At 34.2% G+C, this 17,248-nt stretch overlaps 1 protein-coding gene across 1 annotated transcript; it reads right to left on the bottom strand.

The window, feature by feature from the left end:
* Nucleotides 1-10,265: 10,265 nt before the first annotated feature.
* LOC137656045 (adhesive plaque matrix protein-like) lies at nt 10,266-15,914 on the bottom strand. Its single transcript, XM_068390222.1, has 2 exons — nt 15,615-15,914; nt 10,266-10,798 (listed from the first exon to the last, which is right to left on the bottom strand). Exons 1-2 carry the CDS (start codon nt 15,894-15,896, stop codon nt 10,328-10,330), a joined length of 753 nt encoding a protein of 250 aa, XP_068246323.1. The 5' UTR covers nt 15,897-15,914; the 3' UTR covers nt 10,266-10,327.
* Between the last annotated feature and the right edge of the window lie 1,334 nt (nt 15,915-17,248).

Genomic DNA, 17,248 nt, shown 5'->3' with positions numbered 1-17,248 from the left:
TATGCAAATTTTTAACAGTGTATGGAATTAATACTGTCGCTTTGGTTGAACAGCTGTTCGGTTGCTCCCTTTATGTTGACAAACACCTTTCATTTTATGGATGTTTCTCCACTTATCTTAATTTTTCAAATAACATATATGTTATTTCATCGTATTTCCGCTCTTAAAATATTCTTCTCTACCTTTCATCTTTTCCTTTCCATGTAAATGCCGATATTTGAACTACTGGTCCTTGTTATCTTATTTGGAAAGAAAGTAAACATGACTATTCCAATTTTCGTAGCGGACAAATAAATAGAAACCACATAACAGAAAACTTTTCTTTTTTATACGAAGTTTCGTCATCTTTGTTCTTAATGATAAATGATTTTATCGATTTTTTTATCAGGTTTGTTGAGACTCAGTTATTTTATTTTAGAGTTTTAATTTGTTTTCAAGGAAGATTGAATGGATGCAGAGTGGTTTGTTGGAGAGGTGGTTGAGATGGTGTTTGTATATATGCCTAAGGGTACATATTCGGCAACAAATACATGTATCTTCCATGTACATTTATTAATATATATATATATATATATATATATATATGTATATATATAAATATATATATATATATACACATATACACATACATACATACATACATACATACATATATATATATATATATATATATATATATATATATATATAAATATATCTATATATACACATATACATACATACACACACACATATATATATATATATATATATATATATATATATATATATATATATGTATATATATAATATATACATATATGTGTATATATACACATATATATAAATATATATATACATATATACATATGTATATATGTAGAGAGAGAGAGAGAGAGAGAGAGAGAGAGAGAGAGAGAGAGAGAGCCCTTTCAGCATTGTAGATCTATTTGAGGCAGCTAGACTAAACAATCGGAATGGAAATATGTGGAAAAATATCAAGCAAAATTTTTAAAGATTGTGCATGAAAAGAATACTTGAAAAGGAATACGAAGAACTGACCTTTTTCGAAAAATATAAAATAAAAATCAGACGCTAGATTTTTATATTTTACAAAATAGCCAATTGTATCATTTCCAAGCTTCTTTCGTGTCTTCAAAAATAGTTGATAGTTACAAGGCTATTTTCATATCCCAATTTGCTTTGAAATCTGTTAAAAGTTGCCAATGCGTCAATGCCGAAGCCTTTGTCCGAAACCAGTTAATATATTTATGATATATTTACATCATCATCATCATAATCATAATCAGCCCTTACTATTCCACTGCAAGACAAGGCCTCAATCATGTTCTTCCAATCACGTCTGTTTATGGTCTTTCTATGCCATTCTATACCCGCAAATTTTCTTAGTTCGTCAATCCATCGTCTTTTCTTCCTTACCCTGCTTCTATTGCAATCTGTAGGGACCCATTCGGTTGCTCTTAATGTCCATTTATTACCTGTCATTCGCATTATATGTCCTGCTTATTTCCATTTCTTACTAATTATCCTTATCATGTCTGACGGAGATTAATTCAAGTCGTAGTGCCGGAAACTATTTTAATTACACCAATGTTATTCAGAAAATTTGCATTCAATAAATCATCCGTATCTCATCATCCAACTTGGCAAAAATTATCTTCTCTTAGCTGAATTATATGCCCTCTATATTCATCAAATTATCAACGCTAGCGTTATTCATTGAATGATTTACTAATTTCCGCTTAATCTCACATCTCTGATGAAATTTCTGTTACGGATTGAAAGTGTCAATAAGCCGTGATATGAAAGTAGTTAATTATCATGATTGATTAATTTTTTCGAACTTGAAAACAGATGGCGTTGATGGGGCTGTATTTTATCATCTCCGGAATTGTCAATTTCGTTATTAGCAATGAGAACTATTTTCATCATTTTTTTTCTTAGTTGGTGAGTTTAATTTCATTTTGATCTCGTTATTAGAAATTAGGTATCAACCTTATCAGTCTTGCCATTAGATATGAATTTATTTTATTGTTAGTCATAATAGTGTGAGTTTGTTATCACTATCTATATCAATAATTAGTTTATAGTTATTTTCACTCTATATATGAATAAAGCCTGCATAAATATCGCCTGTTTCCTAGGTAAGTGATGAAATCATAAGTTCTATTAATTTTATACTACTAAACAAAATGTTCATAAGCAGATCATTGAATCCCACTCACGATATCATTCACAACTAATTTTCGCATACTCATTGGCTTCCACCCCATTTTAGACCTTTCCCTCCTTCCTAGCGCCTATGAATTTTGCTCTTGTTTCACTAACCTAATGTCGTTCATTCGTTCCACATGTCTTAAACACCTCCAAATACCCTGATCCTATGGAGGTATAAGCTAACCGCCACATGATTCCCTGGAATGTCCACGGGCCTGCACTGACAATATTACCCTTTAAATACTAATTGGAAGACGGAAGGGTAATACCTCTGGGAAGAACACACAAACATACATACATACATACACACATATACTGTATATATATATATATATATATATATATATATATATTTAAGTGTAAAATCCACAGGAAACAGGAATATACAGGAATATACGAAAGTGCTTTGATACCTAATCTTTCACTTAACTGTTTCCTGTGGATTTTACACTTATATAATATGTATGTATATAAGTATGTATATATATATATATATATATATATATATAAATAAATAGATATATACACACACATGGTATGTGTGTGAATGTATACTGTTTATGTATGATATATGTATATATACATACATATTTATAAGTGCATGTGCACGTGTGTGTGAGTAATGTAATCTATTACCAAAATTTAACTCTCACTCTCTCTCTCTCTCTCTCTCTCTCTCTCTCTCTCTCTCTGTTCGACGTACCGTCATCCCTTTACCAAAAACGGCAAGTCATTTAAGATTCCCTTTCATCTTTCCATCCGGATCGTAATAGCATTGACGGATGATTCTGCAGTCCATTCAGAGCGTTGAGGATGGAATTTTTTACTTTGAGATTTTCTACAGACTGGAAAAACCTTCTTGAAAACTCTCTCTCTCTCTCTCTCTCTCTCTCTCTCTCTCTCTCTCTCTCTCTCTCTCTCTTTTAATATATGCTTTTATATACCTATATATGGATATGACATATATGAATTTATATACTGTATATATATATTTATATATATATAGCTTATGTATATATATACATATATATATATATATATATATATTTATACAGTATATGTGTGTATATATGTATATATAGACATATATATATATATATATATATACAGTATGGATAAATAACAACACAACATCGTGTTCAAATAGAAATAAATTTCTACCTCATACTTGGGATCGAACGCTAGTATATATGTGTGTATATGCATATATATACATACACACACACACACACATATATATATATATATGTATGTATATATACATATATACATAATGCTGTATATGTGTGTGTTTGTGATTAAGATATTCATGTATATGTATTCATTAATTAAATCCTAATAAGTATATATATATATATATATATATATATATATTATTATTATTATTATTATTATTACTTACTAAGCTACAACCCTAGTTGGAAAAGCAGTATGCTATAAGCCCAGGGGCTCCAACAGGGAAAATAGCTCAGTGCGGAAAGGAAAAAAGGAAAATAAAATATTCTAAGAAGAGTAACAACAATAAATATCTCCTATATAAACTATAAAAACTTTAACAAAACAAGAGGAAGAGAAATAAGATAGGAGAGTGTGCTCGAGTGTACCCTCAAGCAAGAGAACTCTAACCCAAGACAGTGAAAGGCCATGGTACAGAGGCTATGGCACTACCCAAGACTAGAGAACAGTGGTTTGATTTTGGAGTGTCCTTCTCCTAGAAGAGCTGCTTACCATAGCTAAAGAGTCTCTTCTACCCTTACCAAGAGGAAAGTGGCACTGAACAATTACAGTGCAGTAACCCCTTGGGTGATGAAGAATTGTTTGGTAATCTGTGTTGTCAGGTGTATGAGGATAGAGGAGAATATGTAAAGAATATGCCAGACTATTCAGTGTGTATGTAGGCAAAGGGAAAATGAACCGTAACCAGAAAGGAGGATCCAATGTAGTACTGTCTGGCCAGTCAAAAGACCCCATATATATATGTATGTATGCATATACAGTATATGCGAGTGTTTGGAGGAGGCATGGTAACGTAGTGTGCGTGAATTATTTTTTATTTTAGATTTTTTCTCAGTGACATCAGCAAAACCAGAAAAAACTCAACCATCATTATTATAAGGCAACTTGTTTCAAAATATTACACAACCGCTATTCGATGTTACCTTCCAAACAAATTACTTCACACACTAATAATCTCCGGTCAATGTTATAACTCCGTAAAGTTCAAATGATCTTCCAACGTAAACTCATTTTATATTACTGCTGTAATTTCCCAATAATTTGTAACAACGGTTTCAGCGGTGATAGGTGGAAAATTACCTGTATTTGTTTATTTAATGATTTTATCTTGTAAATCGAGTCGGTTGCATAACATTTAGAAGGCAAAGTCGCATATTTATCTTACTGCTTTGTGGCTATTTCTCGCTAAATCCAGTAAATGCAAGTTCTAAGCTTTTTGTTAACCTTAATGATGTTGATTATCGTTTGCTCGGGAGTAAAAAGTTAAGTGACTATTTCTAGCTCTATCCAGTAAATGCAAGTTCTATGCTTTTTTATTGACCTGAGTAATGTTTATTATCGTGGGCCCGGGGGTAAAAGGATAGGGTGACTATTTCTTGGTCTATCCAGTAAATGCAAGTTCTATGCTTTTTTATTGACCTGAGTAATGTTTATTATCGTGGGCCCGGGGGTAAAAGGATAGGGTGACTATTTCTTGGTCTATCCAGTAAATGCAAGTTCTATGCTTTTTTATTGACCTGAGTAATGTTTATTATCGTGGGCCCGGGGGTAAAAGGATAGGGTGACTATTTCTTGGTCTATCCAGTAAATGCAAGTTCTATGCTTTTTTATTGACCTGAGTAATGTTTATTATCGTTTGCCCGGGGGTAAAAGGATAGGGTGACTATTTCTTGGTCTATCCAGTAAATGCAAGTTCTATGCTTTTTTATTGACCTGAGTAATGTTTATTATCGTGGGCCCGGGGGGTAAAAGGATAAAGTGACTATTTCTTAATATATCCAGTAAATGCAAGTTCTATGCTTTTTTATTGACCTGAGTAATGTTTATTATCGTGGGCCCGGGGGTAAAAGGATAGGGTGACTATTTCTTGGTCTATCCAGTAAATGCAAGTTCTATGCTTTTTTATTGACCTGAGTAATGTTTATTATCGTGGGCCCGGGGGTAAAAGGATAGGGTGACTATTTCTTGGTCTATCCAGTAAATGCAAGTTCTATGCTTTTTTATTGACCTGAGTAATGTTTATTATCGTGGGCCCGGGGGTAAAAGGATAGGGTGACTATTTCTTGGTCTATCCAGTAAATGCAAGTTCTATGCTTTTTTATTGACCTGAGTAATGTTTATTATCGTGGGCCCGGGGGTAAAAGGATAGGGTGACTATTTCTTGGTCTATCCAGTAAATGCAAGTTCTATGCTTTTTTATTGACCTGAGTAATGTTTATTATCGTGGGCCCGGGGGTAAAAGGATAGGGTGACTATTTCTTGGTCTATCCAGTAAATGCAAGTTCTATGCTTTTTTATTGACCTGAGTAATGTTTATTATCGTTTGCCCGGGGGTAAAAGGATAGGGTGACTATTTCTTGGTCTATCCAGTAAATGCAAGTTCTATGCTTTTTTATTGACCTGAGTAATGTTTATTATCGTGGGCCCGGGGGTAAAAGGATAGGGTGACTATTTCTTGGTCTATCCAGTAAATGCAAGTTCTATGCTTTTTTATTGACCTGAGTAATGTTTATTATCGTGGGCCCGGGGGTAAAAGGATAGGGTGACTATTTCTTGGTCTATCCAGTAAATGCAAGTTCTATGCTTTTTTATTGACCTGAGTAATGTTTATTATCGTTTGCCCGGGGGTAAAAGGATAGGGTGACTATTTCTTGGTCTATCCAGTAAATGCAAGTTCTATGCTTTTTTATTGACCTGAGTAATGTTTATTATCGTGGGCCCGGGGGGTAAAAGGATAAAGTGACTATTTCTTAATATATCCAGTAAATGCAAGTTCTATGCTTTTTTATTGACCTGAGTAATGTTTATTATCGTGGGCCCGGGGGTAAAAGGATAGGGTGACTATTTCTTGGTCTATCCAGTAAATGCAAGTTCTATGCTTTTTTATTGACCTGAGTAATGTTTATTATCGTGGGCCCGGGGGTAAAAGGATAGGGTGACTATTTCTTGGTCTATCCAGTAAATGCAAGTTCTATGCTTTTTTATTGACCTGAGTAATGTTTATTATCGTGGGCCCGGGGGTAAAAGGATAGGGTGACTATTTCTTGGTCTATCCAGTAAATGCAAGTTCTATGCTTTTTTATTGACCTGAGTAATGTTTATTATCGTGGGCCCGGGGGTAAAAGGATAGGGTGACTATTTCTTGGTCTATCCAGTAAATGCAAGTTCTATGCTTTTTTATTGACCTGAGTAATGTTTATTATCGTGGGCCCGGGGGTAAAAGGATAGGGTGACTATTTCTTGGTCTATCCAGTAAATGCAAGTTCTATGCTTTTTTATTGACCTGAGTAATGTTTATTATCGTGGGCCCGGGGGTAAAAGGATAGGGTGACTATTTCTTGGTCTATCCAGTAAATGCAAGTTCTATGCTTTTTTATTGACCTGAGTAATGTTTATTATCGTGGGCCCGGGGGTAAAAGGATAGGGTGACTATTTCTTGGTCTATCCAGTAAATGCAAGTTCTATGCTTTTTTATTGACCTGAGTAATGTTTATTATCGTGGGCCCGGGGGTAAAAGGATAGGGTGACTATTTCTTGGTCTATCCAGTAAATGCAAGTTCTATGCTTTTTTATTGACCTGAGTAATGTTTATTATCGTGGGCCCGGGGGTAAAAGGATAAAGTGACTATTTCTTAATATATCCAGTAAATGCAAGTTCTATGCTTTTTTATTGACCTGAGTAATGTTTATTATCGTGGGCCCGGGGGTAAAAGGATAGGGTGACTATTTCTTGGTCTATCCAGTAAATGCAAGTTCTATGCTTTTTTATTGACCTGAGTAATGTTTATTATCGTGGGCCCGGGGGTAAAAGGATAGGGTGACTATTTCTTGGTCTATCCAGTAAATGCAAGTTCTATGCTTTTTTATTGACCTGAGTAATGTTTATTATCGTTTGCCCGGGGGTAAAAGGATAGGGTGACTATTTCTTGGTCTATCCAGTAAATGCAAGTTCTATGCTTTTTTATTGACCTGAGTAATGTTTATTATCGTGGGCCCGGGGGTAAAAGGATAGGGTGACTATTTCTTGGTCTATCCAGTAAATGCAAGTTCTAAGCTTTTCTATTGACCTGAGTAATGTTTATTATCGTGGGCCCGGGAGTAAAAGGATAAAGTGACTATTTCTTAATATATCCAGTAAATGCGAGTTCTAAGCTTTTCTATTGACCTGAGTAATGTTTATTATCGTGGGCCCGGGAGTAAAAGGATAAAGTGACTATTTCTTAATATATCCAGTAAATGCGAGTTCTAAGCTTTTCTATTGACCTGAGTAATGTTTATTATCGTGGGCCCGGGAGTAAAAGGATAAAGTGACTATTTCTTAATATATCCAGTAAATGCGAGTTCTAAGCTTTTCTATTGACCTGAGTAATGTTTATTATCGTGGGCCCGGGAGTAAAAGGATAAAGTGACTATTTCTTAATATATCCAGTAAATGCGAGTTCTAAGCTTTTCTATTGACCTGAGTAATGTTTATTATCGTGGGCCCGGGAGTAAAAGGATAAAGTGACTATTTCTTAATATATCCAGTAAATGCGAGTTCTAAGCTTTTCTATTGACCTGAGTAATGTTTATTATCGTGGGCCCGGGAGTAAAAGGATAAAGTGACTATTTCTTAATATATCCAGTAAATGCAAGTTCTAAGCTTTTCTATTGACCTGAGTAATGTTTATTATTGTGGGCCCGGGAGTAAAAGGAGAAATGACTATTTCTTGCTATATCCAGCTTAAGAAGTAGTAATGATAATAATTGCCATTTTAGCTCATTTTCTAATCTGGAAATACCAAGTTACCATGACATTAATGACTGGATGTGAGTACAATAACATTCAGTGTGATGTTGATCGCTTTGTTCACATAAATGAGCTATCTAATTCTTTAAAGGTCCCTACTACATAGTGCGTGTCTAGCATCCAATGCATTTGATAGGTAGTAGGTTGGCCTGGGCACCAACTGCCCGTTGAGATACTACCGCTAGAGAGTTATGGGGTCCTTTGACTGGCCAGACAGTACTACATAGGACCCTTCTCTCTGGTTACGGTTCTTTCCCTTTGCCTACAAAGACACCGAATAGTCTGGCCTATTCTTTACAGATTCTCCTCTGTCCGCATACACCTGACAAGACTGAGATTGCCAAAATATTCGTCTTCACCCAAGGGATTAACTACTGCACTGTAATTGTTCAGTGGCTACTTTCCTCTTGGTAAGGGTAGAAGAGACTCTTCAGCTATGGTAAGCAGCTCTTCTAGGAGAAGGACACTCCAAAATCAAACCATTGTTCTCTAGTCTTGGGCAGTGCCATAACCTCTGTACCATGGTCTTCCACTGTCTTGGGTTAGAGTTCTCGTGCTTGAGGGTACACTCGGGCACACTTCTATCTAGTTTCCCTTCCTCTTGTTTTGTTAAAGTTTTTTTTTATAGTTTTTATAGTAAATATTTTTTTTAATGTTACTATACTTAAAATATTTTACTTTTCTTTATTTCCATTCCTCACTAGGCTATTTTCCCTGTTGGGGCCCCTGGGCTTATAGCATCCTGCTTTTCCAACTAGGGTTGTAGCTTAGCATTTAATAATAATAATAATAATAATGGGGATTCATGCTGGGCACAGTAATCAGTCAACTTGTCGATTAGTTACCTATTCTTCTAATCTTACTCCTTTCGGTGCCCTGTTTAACTGCTTTCAACCCTTAAACAGGCTGACATAATTCTTTTTATAGTTTATTTATAAAGTATCTGTTTTAATATTGTTAATGTTTTTAAAATATTTTATTTTAATTGTTCATTACTTCTTATATCGTTTATTTATTTCCTTATTTTCTTTACTCACAGGGTTATATTTCCCTTGTTGAAGCCCTTGGGCTTATAGCATCTTGCTTTTCCAACTAGGCTATGCCATAGCTTCTGTACCATGGTCTCAGATTTGAGTTTCCTTGCTTGAGAGTACTTTTGGTCTGGATTTTTATCGAAATTTGAAGTTGATTTATTGGTCCCCATTATTTTATTAAAGATAATGCGTATAATATATTCGTTACGACTAATTTAAATGATTTTTTGGCTGCATTATTGATTATTCTGTGTAGGTATGGGTATTCGTTTTGAGGTAGGAGATTCACTTCCTTCATTGCTATTTGATTAGGTTCATGATATTGTATATATATAATATTCATATATTATATATATATATATATATATATATATTTTTAGCCTATATATATATATATATATACATACATACATACATATATATATATATATATATATATATATATATATATATATTTATACCATAAACTATATATATATATATATATATATATATATATATATATATATATATATATATATTATATATATATATATATATATATATATATATATATATATATATACTATAAACTATATATATATATATATATATATATATATATATATATATATATATACATATATATACACATATACATTTTATATATACATAGATATGACTAGGTTGCAAATTTCGATTTTCATTGTTATTCCATTCATTCTATTCCCATCCATTGATTACTTGAACCGAATAATCTCGACCCCAAAAGTCCACGCTACTATTTTTAAAGTTGTAATTGCATAAATTAATCATGATACTTTCTATAGGAAAACATTTAGCATACATATGGAAAATATTTCCCCGTAGCATTCTCTGTCTTAGAAATATCTATAAATTAAAAAAAAAAAAGGTTACGCAATGTAAAGGGCTAAAAATACTTCCATCTATTTCCTAAGCTTATTATTAAATATATATACATAGCATTCAGAAAGATACATCTTCAATAATCAGAGTTGAAGTAATCATAGCTCTACTCATTTATATACATAGCATTCAAGAGTATACATCTTCAATAATCATAGTTCAAATAATCATATCCTAACCCATAGCCGTAGGCCTGCTGTGGACACACGGTCTTGTAAGTCTTCTCGTACTTGGTGACTGTGAAATATTGAGGCACCAATTCCGACTGGTACTGGGTATGGTGTTGCAGCTGCGTCTTAGTGAAGTACTGGGGCACGTACTGCGTCTTGTACACCGTCTTGTACGCTTTCTGCGTGTGATATTGCGTGACGTAATTCGTCTTGGTGATGTACTCGGGGACGTACTGTATCTGCGTCAGGTACTGCGTGTGGTAGTCGGTGTGGTGATGGGTGGTGTACTTGGTGATGTACTGCACCTTGGTTTGGTATGTCGTCTTGGTGATGTACTTGGGCACGTACTCCGTTTGGTACTTGGTTTGGTGCAGTGTGTGGTAGTGGGTGTGGTACAGGGTAGTCGGGATGAACTGCTGCTTGTACACCGTGGAGTAGACAGGTACCTGGAATGGTGTTTGATTTTAGGACGTGGGTTAATTCAAACATTGATAAACTGAGAAGTATGATTTTTAAATAAATTGACAATCAACATTTATTCAAGATTGAGAAGTGAATTAAGATGAAAATGAATAAAAATTCATAGAAAGGAAAATAGATTAAGAGATATATAACACCACTTAATTGTAGTTGTTGGGGTAATGGTACTTAGTGGTGTAGTAAAATCAAAATTTTACTCAAAATTTCCTTGATTTTGACAGCACATCGTTTTTATCTTGGCCGTTTTAAACACGTTATATCAATGATGACGTGATCTCATTAATTATACATCTAGTAATTATTCCATTGGAGGCGTGTTGACAGTCGTGGTGTATGTGAATGAATTAATTGAAATAGCAATTTCACCTTATACTTAGCTAAAAATAGCGAGAAAAACTCTTGATATATATATATATATATATATATATATATATATATATATGTATATGTATATATATATATATATATATATATATATATTTATGTATATATATATAGATATACAGTGTGTATATATATATATATATATATAGATATATATATATATATATATATATATTATTATATATATATATATATATATATATATATATATATATACACGTACATTAGTGAATGCGACCCGTCAAAAATGACTGCTGAATATTAAGGTAGATATGTACACACACACACACACGTACCCCTCTCACCAAGGTATGACTATTCCCTCTCCCCTACATGAGGGACGAGAAGAGACCGAGTAGTTATAAGTCTGGCAATGCCGGTGAGCGTGACCGGAAAGAAATATGTTAATGTTTATATATTTATACTCTATATATGTATATATATATGTATATATACATACATACATATATATATATATATATATATATATACATTTATATATATGTAAATATATATGTATATATATATATATATATATATATATATATATATATATATATATATATATATATATATATATATATATATATATGAGTGTGACCATATCTTTTGAAGTGCAAATTTTCCTTAATCAATGAAAACAGAAGGCATCGACTAAGAAAATCGTTCAAGACATGATTTACATATTGAAAGATGGCTTAATTAACGGATATGGTAGTATCAAATAGAATAAATTTAAATCCATAATAGGACATAAATGGTGTTTGATCAGTACTCGAATTGGTGATCACATACTATAATTTTATCTGAAATCTATTGAAGCTTTCTACAGGCCCTATGAGTCTGGATGGGCAATCAGTCCTCACAAGCTTCACTGATGGCACTATCTAGTTTGTGTAGAAGAGACTCTTTAGCTGTGGCAAGAGGCTCGGCTAGGAGAGGGACACTCCAAAATCAAACCTTTGTTCTCTAGTCTTGGGTAGTGCCATAGCCTCTGTTCCATGGTCTTCCACTGTCTTGTGGTATAGTTCTCTTGCTTGAGGGAACACTCGAGCACATGTTCTATCTTATTTCTCCTCCTCTGGTTATTTTGAAGTTTTTATCGTTTATGTGATAGATTTATTGTAAAGTTGTTATGGTTTTTAAACTTCTCTTGTAGTCCCTTATTTCCCTTTCTCATTGAGCTATTTTCCCTGTGTGGGCCTTGGGTTTATAGCATCTTGCATTTCCAACTAGCTTATCAAGTAATGATAATACTAATAATGATAATAGTAATACTAATAATGATAATAGTAATAGTAATAATGATAATAGGCTCGAGGAAAACAAGATAAAGAGATTAAGAAAACGAGGTTGGATCAGGGGAGTTAATGTTATTATCAAAGCTGTATAAGTATATTTAAATACCCAAATAAATGGGTTAATTTCAGTAGACGAATTAATTTTTATTTATTGTATGAAAATAATAATGACCGTATGCTGTATTCATAAAAGTATATATTACTAGGTTACTTAATATGATAGAAGATGAAAATTATATCTGAATGAATTAAGGTAATCCACGTTTGACTTTAATGATTTATATTAGATTCCATAAAGGATTACATAATCTCTCTCTCTCTCTCTCTCTCTCTCTCTCTCTCTCTCTCTCTCTCTCTCTCTCTCTCTCTCTCTCTCTCTCTCTTTCTCACGAAATCTTCGGTATGTCTATTGACCTGCTATATATCAATTTATTCTAAATATTACTGCCAGTCGCGTGTACTGTACATTTAACAAAATACGCCTCTCTCTCTCTCTCTCTCTCTCTCTCTCTCTCTCTCTCTCTCTCTCTCTCTCTCTCTCTCTCTCTCTCTCTCTCTCTCTCAATATACTTTTGAAAATGTTTTGCAACGAGCGTTGAAATGTGTGTTTAGTTTACCGTTCATCCTTACATAGAAAATCTTTCACCAAATTCTATTATAATGAAGAAAGGACGCTCTGATAAACACGAAACAGTTTTGACCATCAATCAAAAGAGGCAACTCACTCGGCAGATAATGGTGGATTGAAGAGAAATTGCATGATTTGTAACCTCTCAGGTGGTTGTGCATGCAAACACACTTTGTATTCTTAGATAAACATGCAAACGCGTGATTGCCACGGTGTTACGGGGTCTCTCTCTCTCTCTCTCTCTCTCTCTCTCTCTCTCTCTCTCTCTCTCTCTCTCTCTCTCTCTCTCTCTCATATACATATGTATATATATTTATATATATATGTATAAATATATGTGTATATATATATTCATATATATTTATTTATTTATATATATGTATGTGTGTGTGTGGAGCGTGAGTTCAGTATGATAGATGCCGCTGATTTGGCGGGAACAGGTGAAACTATCAAGAAGCTGTTTCCTTAGCATGGGTGGCTTCTAAGATAAACAACGAGGAAGGCTCTTTAACAGCACATCGAACCCTATACACACGCTGCGCTTGTTACACACTATTCTTATTAATCAGTTCCTTTCTACATTACCGAACCACCTCAAATTACTCTGATCCCTTCTTTCGCTTATGTTCACTTTTTTACCACTTCTATACATTGCTTTATTCTTTGCTCTATCAATTCTTCTTACGCTTAATATACTTGGCAGACAGTTCCTTCAAAGGTCTACAATCCGTACCTCAGCTTTTACAGATAATTCAATTCTGTTGTCAATCTTTCTCTCATATCCTTCTGCATTTCTTGATTATCCTATTCTCTGACTAACGCTACTTCCATCTTGCGATTATCATTTGTATTTACGTCTTCCTGGTTATCATTTATCCTCTTTAATTTACTTTTGATCCGATTTACCATCAACTTAACTCTTCTTGCAAACGCTATCTTATTACTATACCAACTTCTGCAGCTTTTCTTCACTGTTCTTAACCAGCACAATAATAATCCTATAACATTCCACATCCCAGCCACAACTAATTTTATCACCCAATAACTTCATACCAACATCCTATGTACTTTCTGAACAGCCATGTAGACATAACACACTTTTTTTTCGGGACCACTTTCATAAAGAACAAGTCCCTTTCCTGGCCACATATTCCAAAATATGCTTCAGTCTCATCATACTTTGATAACTATCAAAGCCTCTTACGTAAACCAAAATTCTCAACGCCTCCACATTCCCTTTCTAATAATTCCATCATCTGCCTTTTCTAAGTACGTGTGTATCTCACACAACCTTTTGCCTGTACTTTCCAACTTCTTGCTTAACTGCTTAACAACAAAAAAGTGTCTTACACTCGCACTATTTTCATACACTTTTTCTATTATAAATGTGGTTTCAAGTGGTGTGATCCTTTTGGTTTCCAGCAAGTTTTTATAAAATGAAGTTGCCACCTCAAAACTACTTCTCAGCATAGTTTAACACCCTCATCAATATACTAAATCACTGGTTTGGATGACAGAAGGTCAATGTAATTTATTTGAGCCATCCTTAAATTCCTGTCTCACTAAAATTTTAAAGGTCGCTCGTGAATGTCAGAGGCAAGCTCCCCTTTTTCATCAGGCTAGGATCAGTGAGGGTGAGACAATGGCTGCTGATGACTATTGGCTTCCCCCTCTCATCCTTAGCTCACAAGGATGGTGAGGTTGCAGACACTATTAGAAACCATTGAGCTTGAACGGGTCTTTAACTCCCGTCCAACTGATTGCCAGGTAGGGACCTTTTACACACACACACACACACACACATATATATATATATGCACACATATAAATATATATGTATATATACTGTATATTATATATACATATATATATATATATATATATATATATAATGTATATACACTAGTGTACGCGACCGGTAAAAATGATGGCTAAATGTTTAGATAAATATGCATAAACACAGATTCAACCCTTCCCAGCCCTCCCCCTTTCCTAACTACAGCCCCTCTCACTGGGGTATGACTTCACCCTCTCCCCCTTACTCGAGGGATGGGGAGAGAGACCTTGTAGAGAAATGTGTACAGTATAACCAGTCACATTCTTTTTTTGATATGGGATATATACATATATATATATATATATATATATATATATATATATATATATTTATATATATATATATATATGTGTGTGTGTATATATATATATATATATATATATATATATATATATATATACACATACATACATATATATAAACTGTATGTATGTAGTTAGATATAAAGTTACCAGAGAGATTGTTGAATTATAGTTCTAACAATAACGTTACTAACCGTTTGAAGGCACCTTGATTTGGCATACTTATATTTAGTGGATACACGTTTTATATACTATGTATGGAGAGAGAGAGAGAGAGAGAGAGAGAGAGAGAGAGAGAGAGAGAGAGAGAGAGAGAAATATCCCTCCTACCTGTTGAACATCCGTTAGGTATTGCGTCACGTATTCGACTTGTGGATAGCATGGTATGTCGTAGGATGCTTTAGCTTTGGCCTTGGCTTTGCTCTTCGGGTGGGCTGCAGCCTCAGGTTTGGCTATGGCAACTGCTTCTGCTTTTGCCTCTGGCTCTGCTTTTGCTCTGGCATCAGCAGAGGCTTTGGGGTCTGCCTCTGCTTTCGCCAATCCTGCTGCGGAAACCACAATCAGCACCATAAGGGCTGTGGCAGCTGCTTTACTCTTCAGGGAGAGTGTCATGTTTAGGGGGAAAGGACAGTCTGGGTCGTTCGTTTCTTGCAGCAGTTCTGTAATAATGATATTGATGATTAGAATTATAATAATGATAATAATAGTAATTGTGATAATAATTAGATTAATCATATGAGGAGGAAACATGAAACTATATATATTTTTTTGCATTTATTCATCTGCTTAACAAAAATATCAATGATGCTAATAATAATAATGATAAGTGCTATAATTTCAGTATCATTAGAACTTATCACTAACGAAAAAGGGGAAAATATAGTAAGGGAAAGGTTGATAGGACATTAACCCCGAGGAAAACCAGTCACCCGCTAGAGAATTATGGGGTCCTTCGAATGGCCAGACAATACTACATTGGATCATTCTCTCGGGTTACGGTTCACTTTCCCTTTGCCTACACATACACCAAATAGTATGGCCTATTCTTTAGAGATACCTCTGTCATCATACATCTGACAATACTTAGATTACCAAACAATTCTTCTTCGCCCAAGAGGTTAACAACTACACTGTAATTGTTCAGTGGCTACTTTCCTCATGGTAAGGGTAGAGGAAACTCTTTAGCTATGGTAAGCAAGTCTTCTAGGAGAAGGACATTCCAAAAGCAAACCATTGATCTCTAGTCTTAGGTAGTGCAATAGCCTCTGTACAATGGTCTTCCACTTTCTTGGGTTAGAGTTCTCTTGCTTGAGGGTACACTCGAGCACACTATTCTATCTAATTTCTCTTCCTCTTGTTTTGTTCAAGTTTTTATAGTTTACATAGAAAATAATTATTTTAATGTCACTGTTCTTAAATATTTCCTTTTTCCTTTTTCCTTTCCTCAATGGGCTATTTCCCTTGTTGGAGCCCCGGGGCTAATATAATCCTGTTTTTCCAAGTAGTGTTGTAGCTTAGCAAGAAATAATAGCAATAACGCTATAGAGACCTGCTTCTCTAAGGAAAGAATGTTATACGTTGTGAAGAAAATAGAAGTAGGAACATAATTCGGATGTGTGATAATAATTTAAAACAAGGTCACCACAGTATTAACATATAAGCTAATTTGGCTCCATGAGGACAAATTTGTGACTAGTCCGATCTATATAGCCTAAGTTTATATATCCATCTATACGTCTGTCCTAATCCAAAAATAAACTACATAATAATTTTCGACACAATAGCTCCATTGAAATAGGTAGGAAGCTAATTGCCACATCATAAAACCTCTGATCATATAAACTTGCAACATACATTAGGAACCCGGTGCAAGAAACTAGGAGTCAGTAGTAAAATTTGCTCTCTCTCTCTCTCTCTCTCTCTCTCTCTCTCTCTCTCTCTCTCTCTTTTTCAAGTGCATGATG

This window comes from Palaemon carinicauda, chromosome 17 (assembly GCF_036898095.1).
Source record: "Palaemon carinicauda isolate YSFRI2023 chromosome 17, ASM3689809v2, whole genome shotgun sequence".
In the NCBI taxonomy this organism is placed as follows: domain Eukaryota; kingdom Metazoa; phylum Arthropoda; class Malacostraca; order Decapoda; family Palaemonidae; genus Palaemon; species Palaemon carinicauda.
The sequence above is the reverse complement of the archived record's forward strand: the minus strand, read 5'-3'. Positions and strand labels throughout refer to the sequence as shown.

Coding starts and splice junctions, on each gene's coding strand:
- LOC137656045 (XM_068390222.1), bottom strand. CDS start 15,896: ATGACACTCTCCCTGAAGAGTAAAGCAGCTGCCACAGCCCTTATGGTG. Junction 10,799..15,614: donor ACCTAACGGATGTTCAACAG/GTAGGAGGGATA, acceptor ACACCATTCCAG/GTACCTGTCTACTCCACGGT.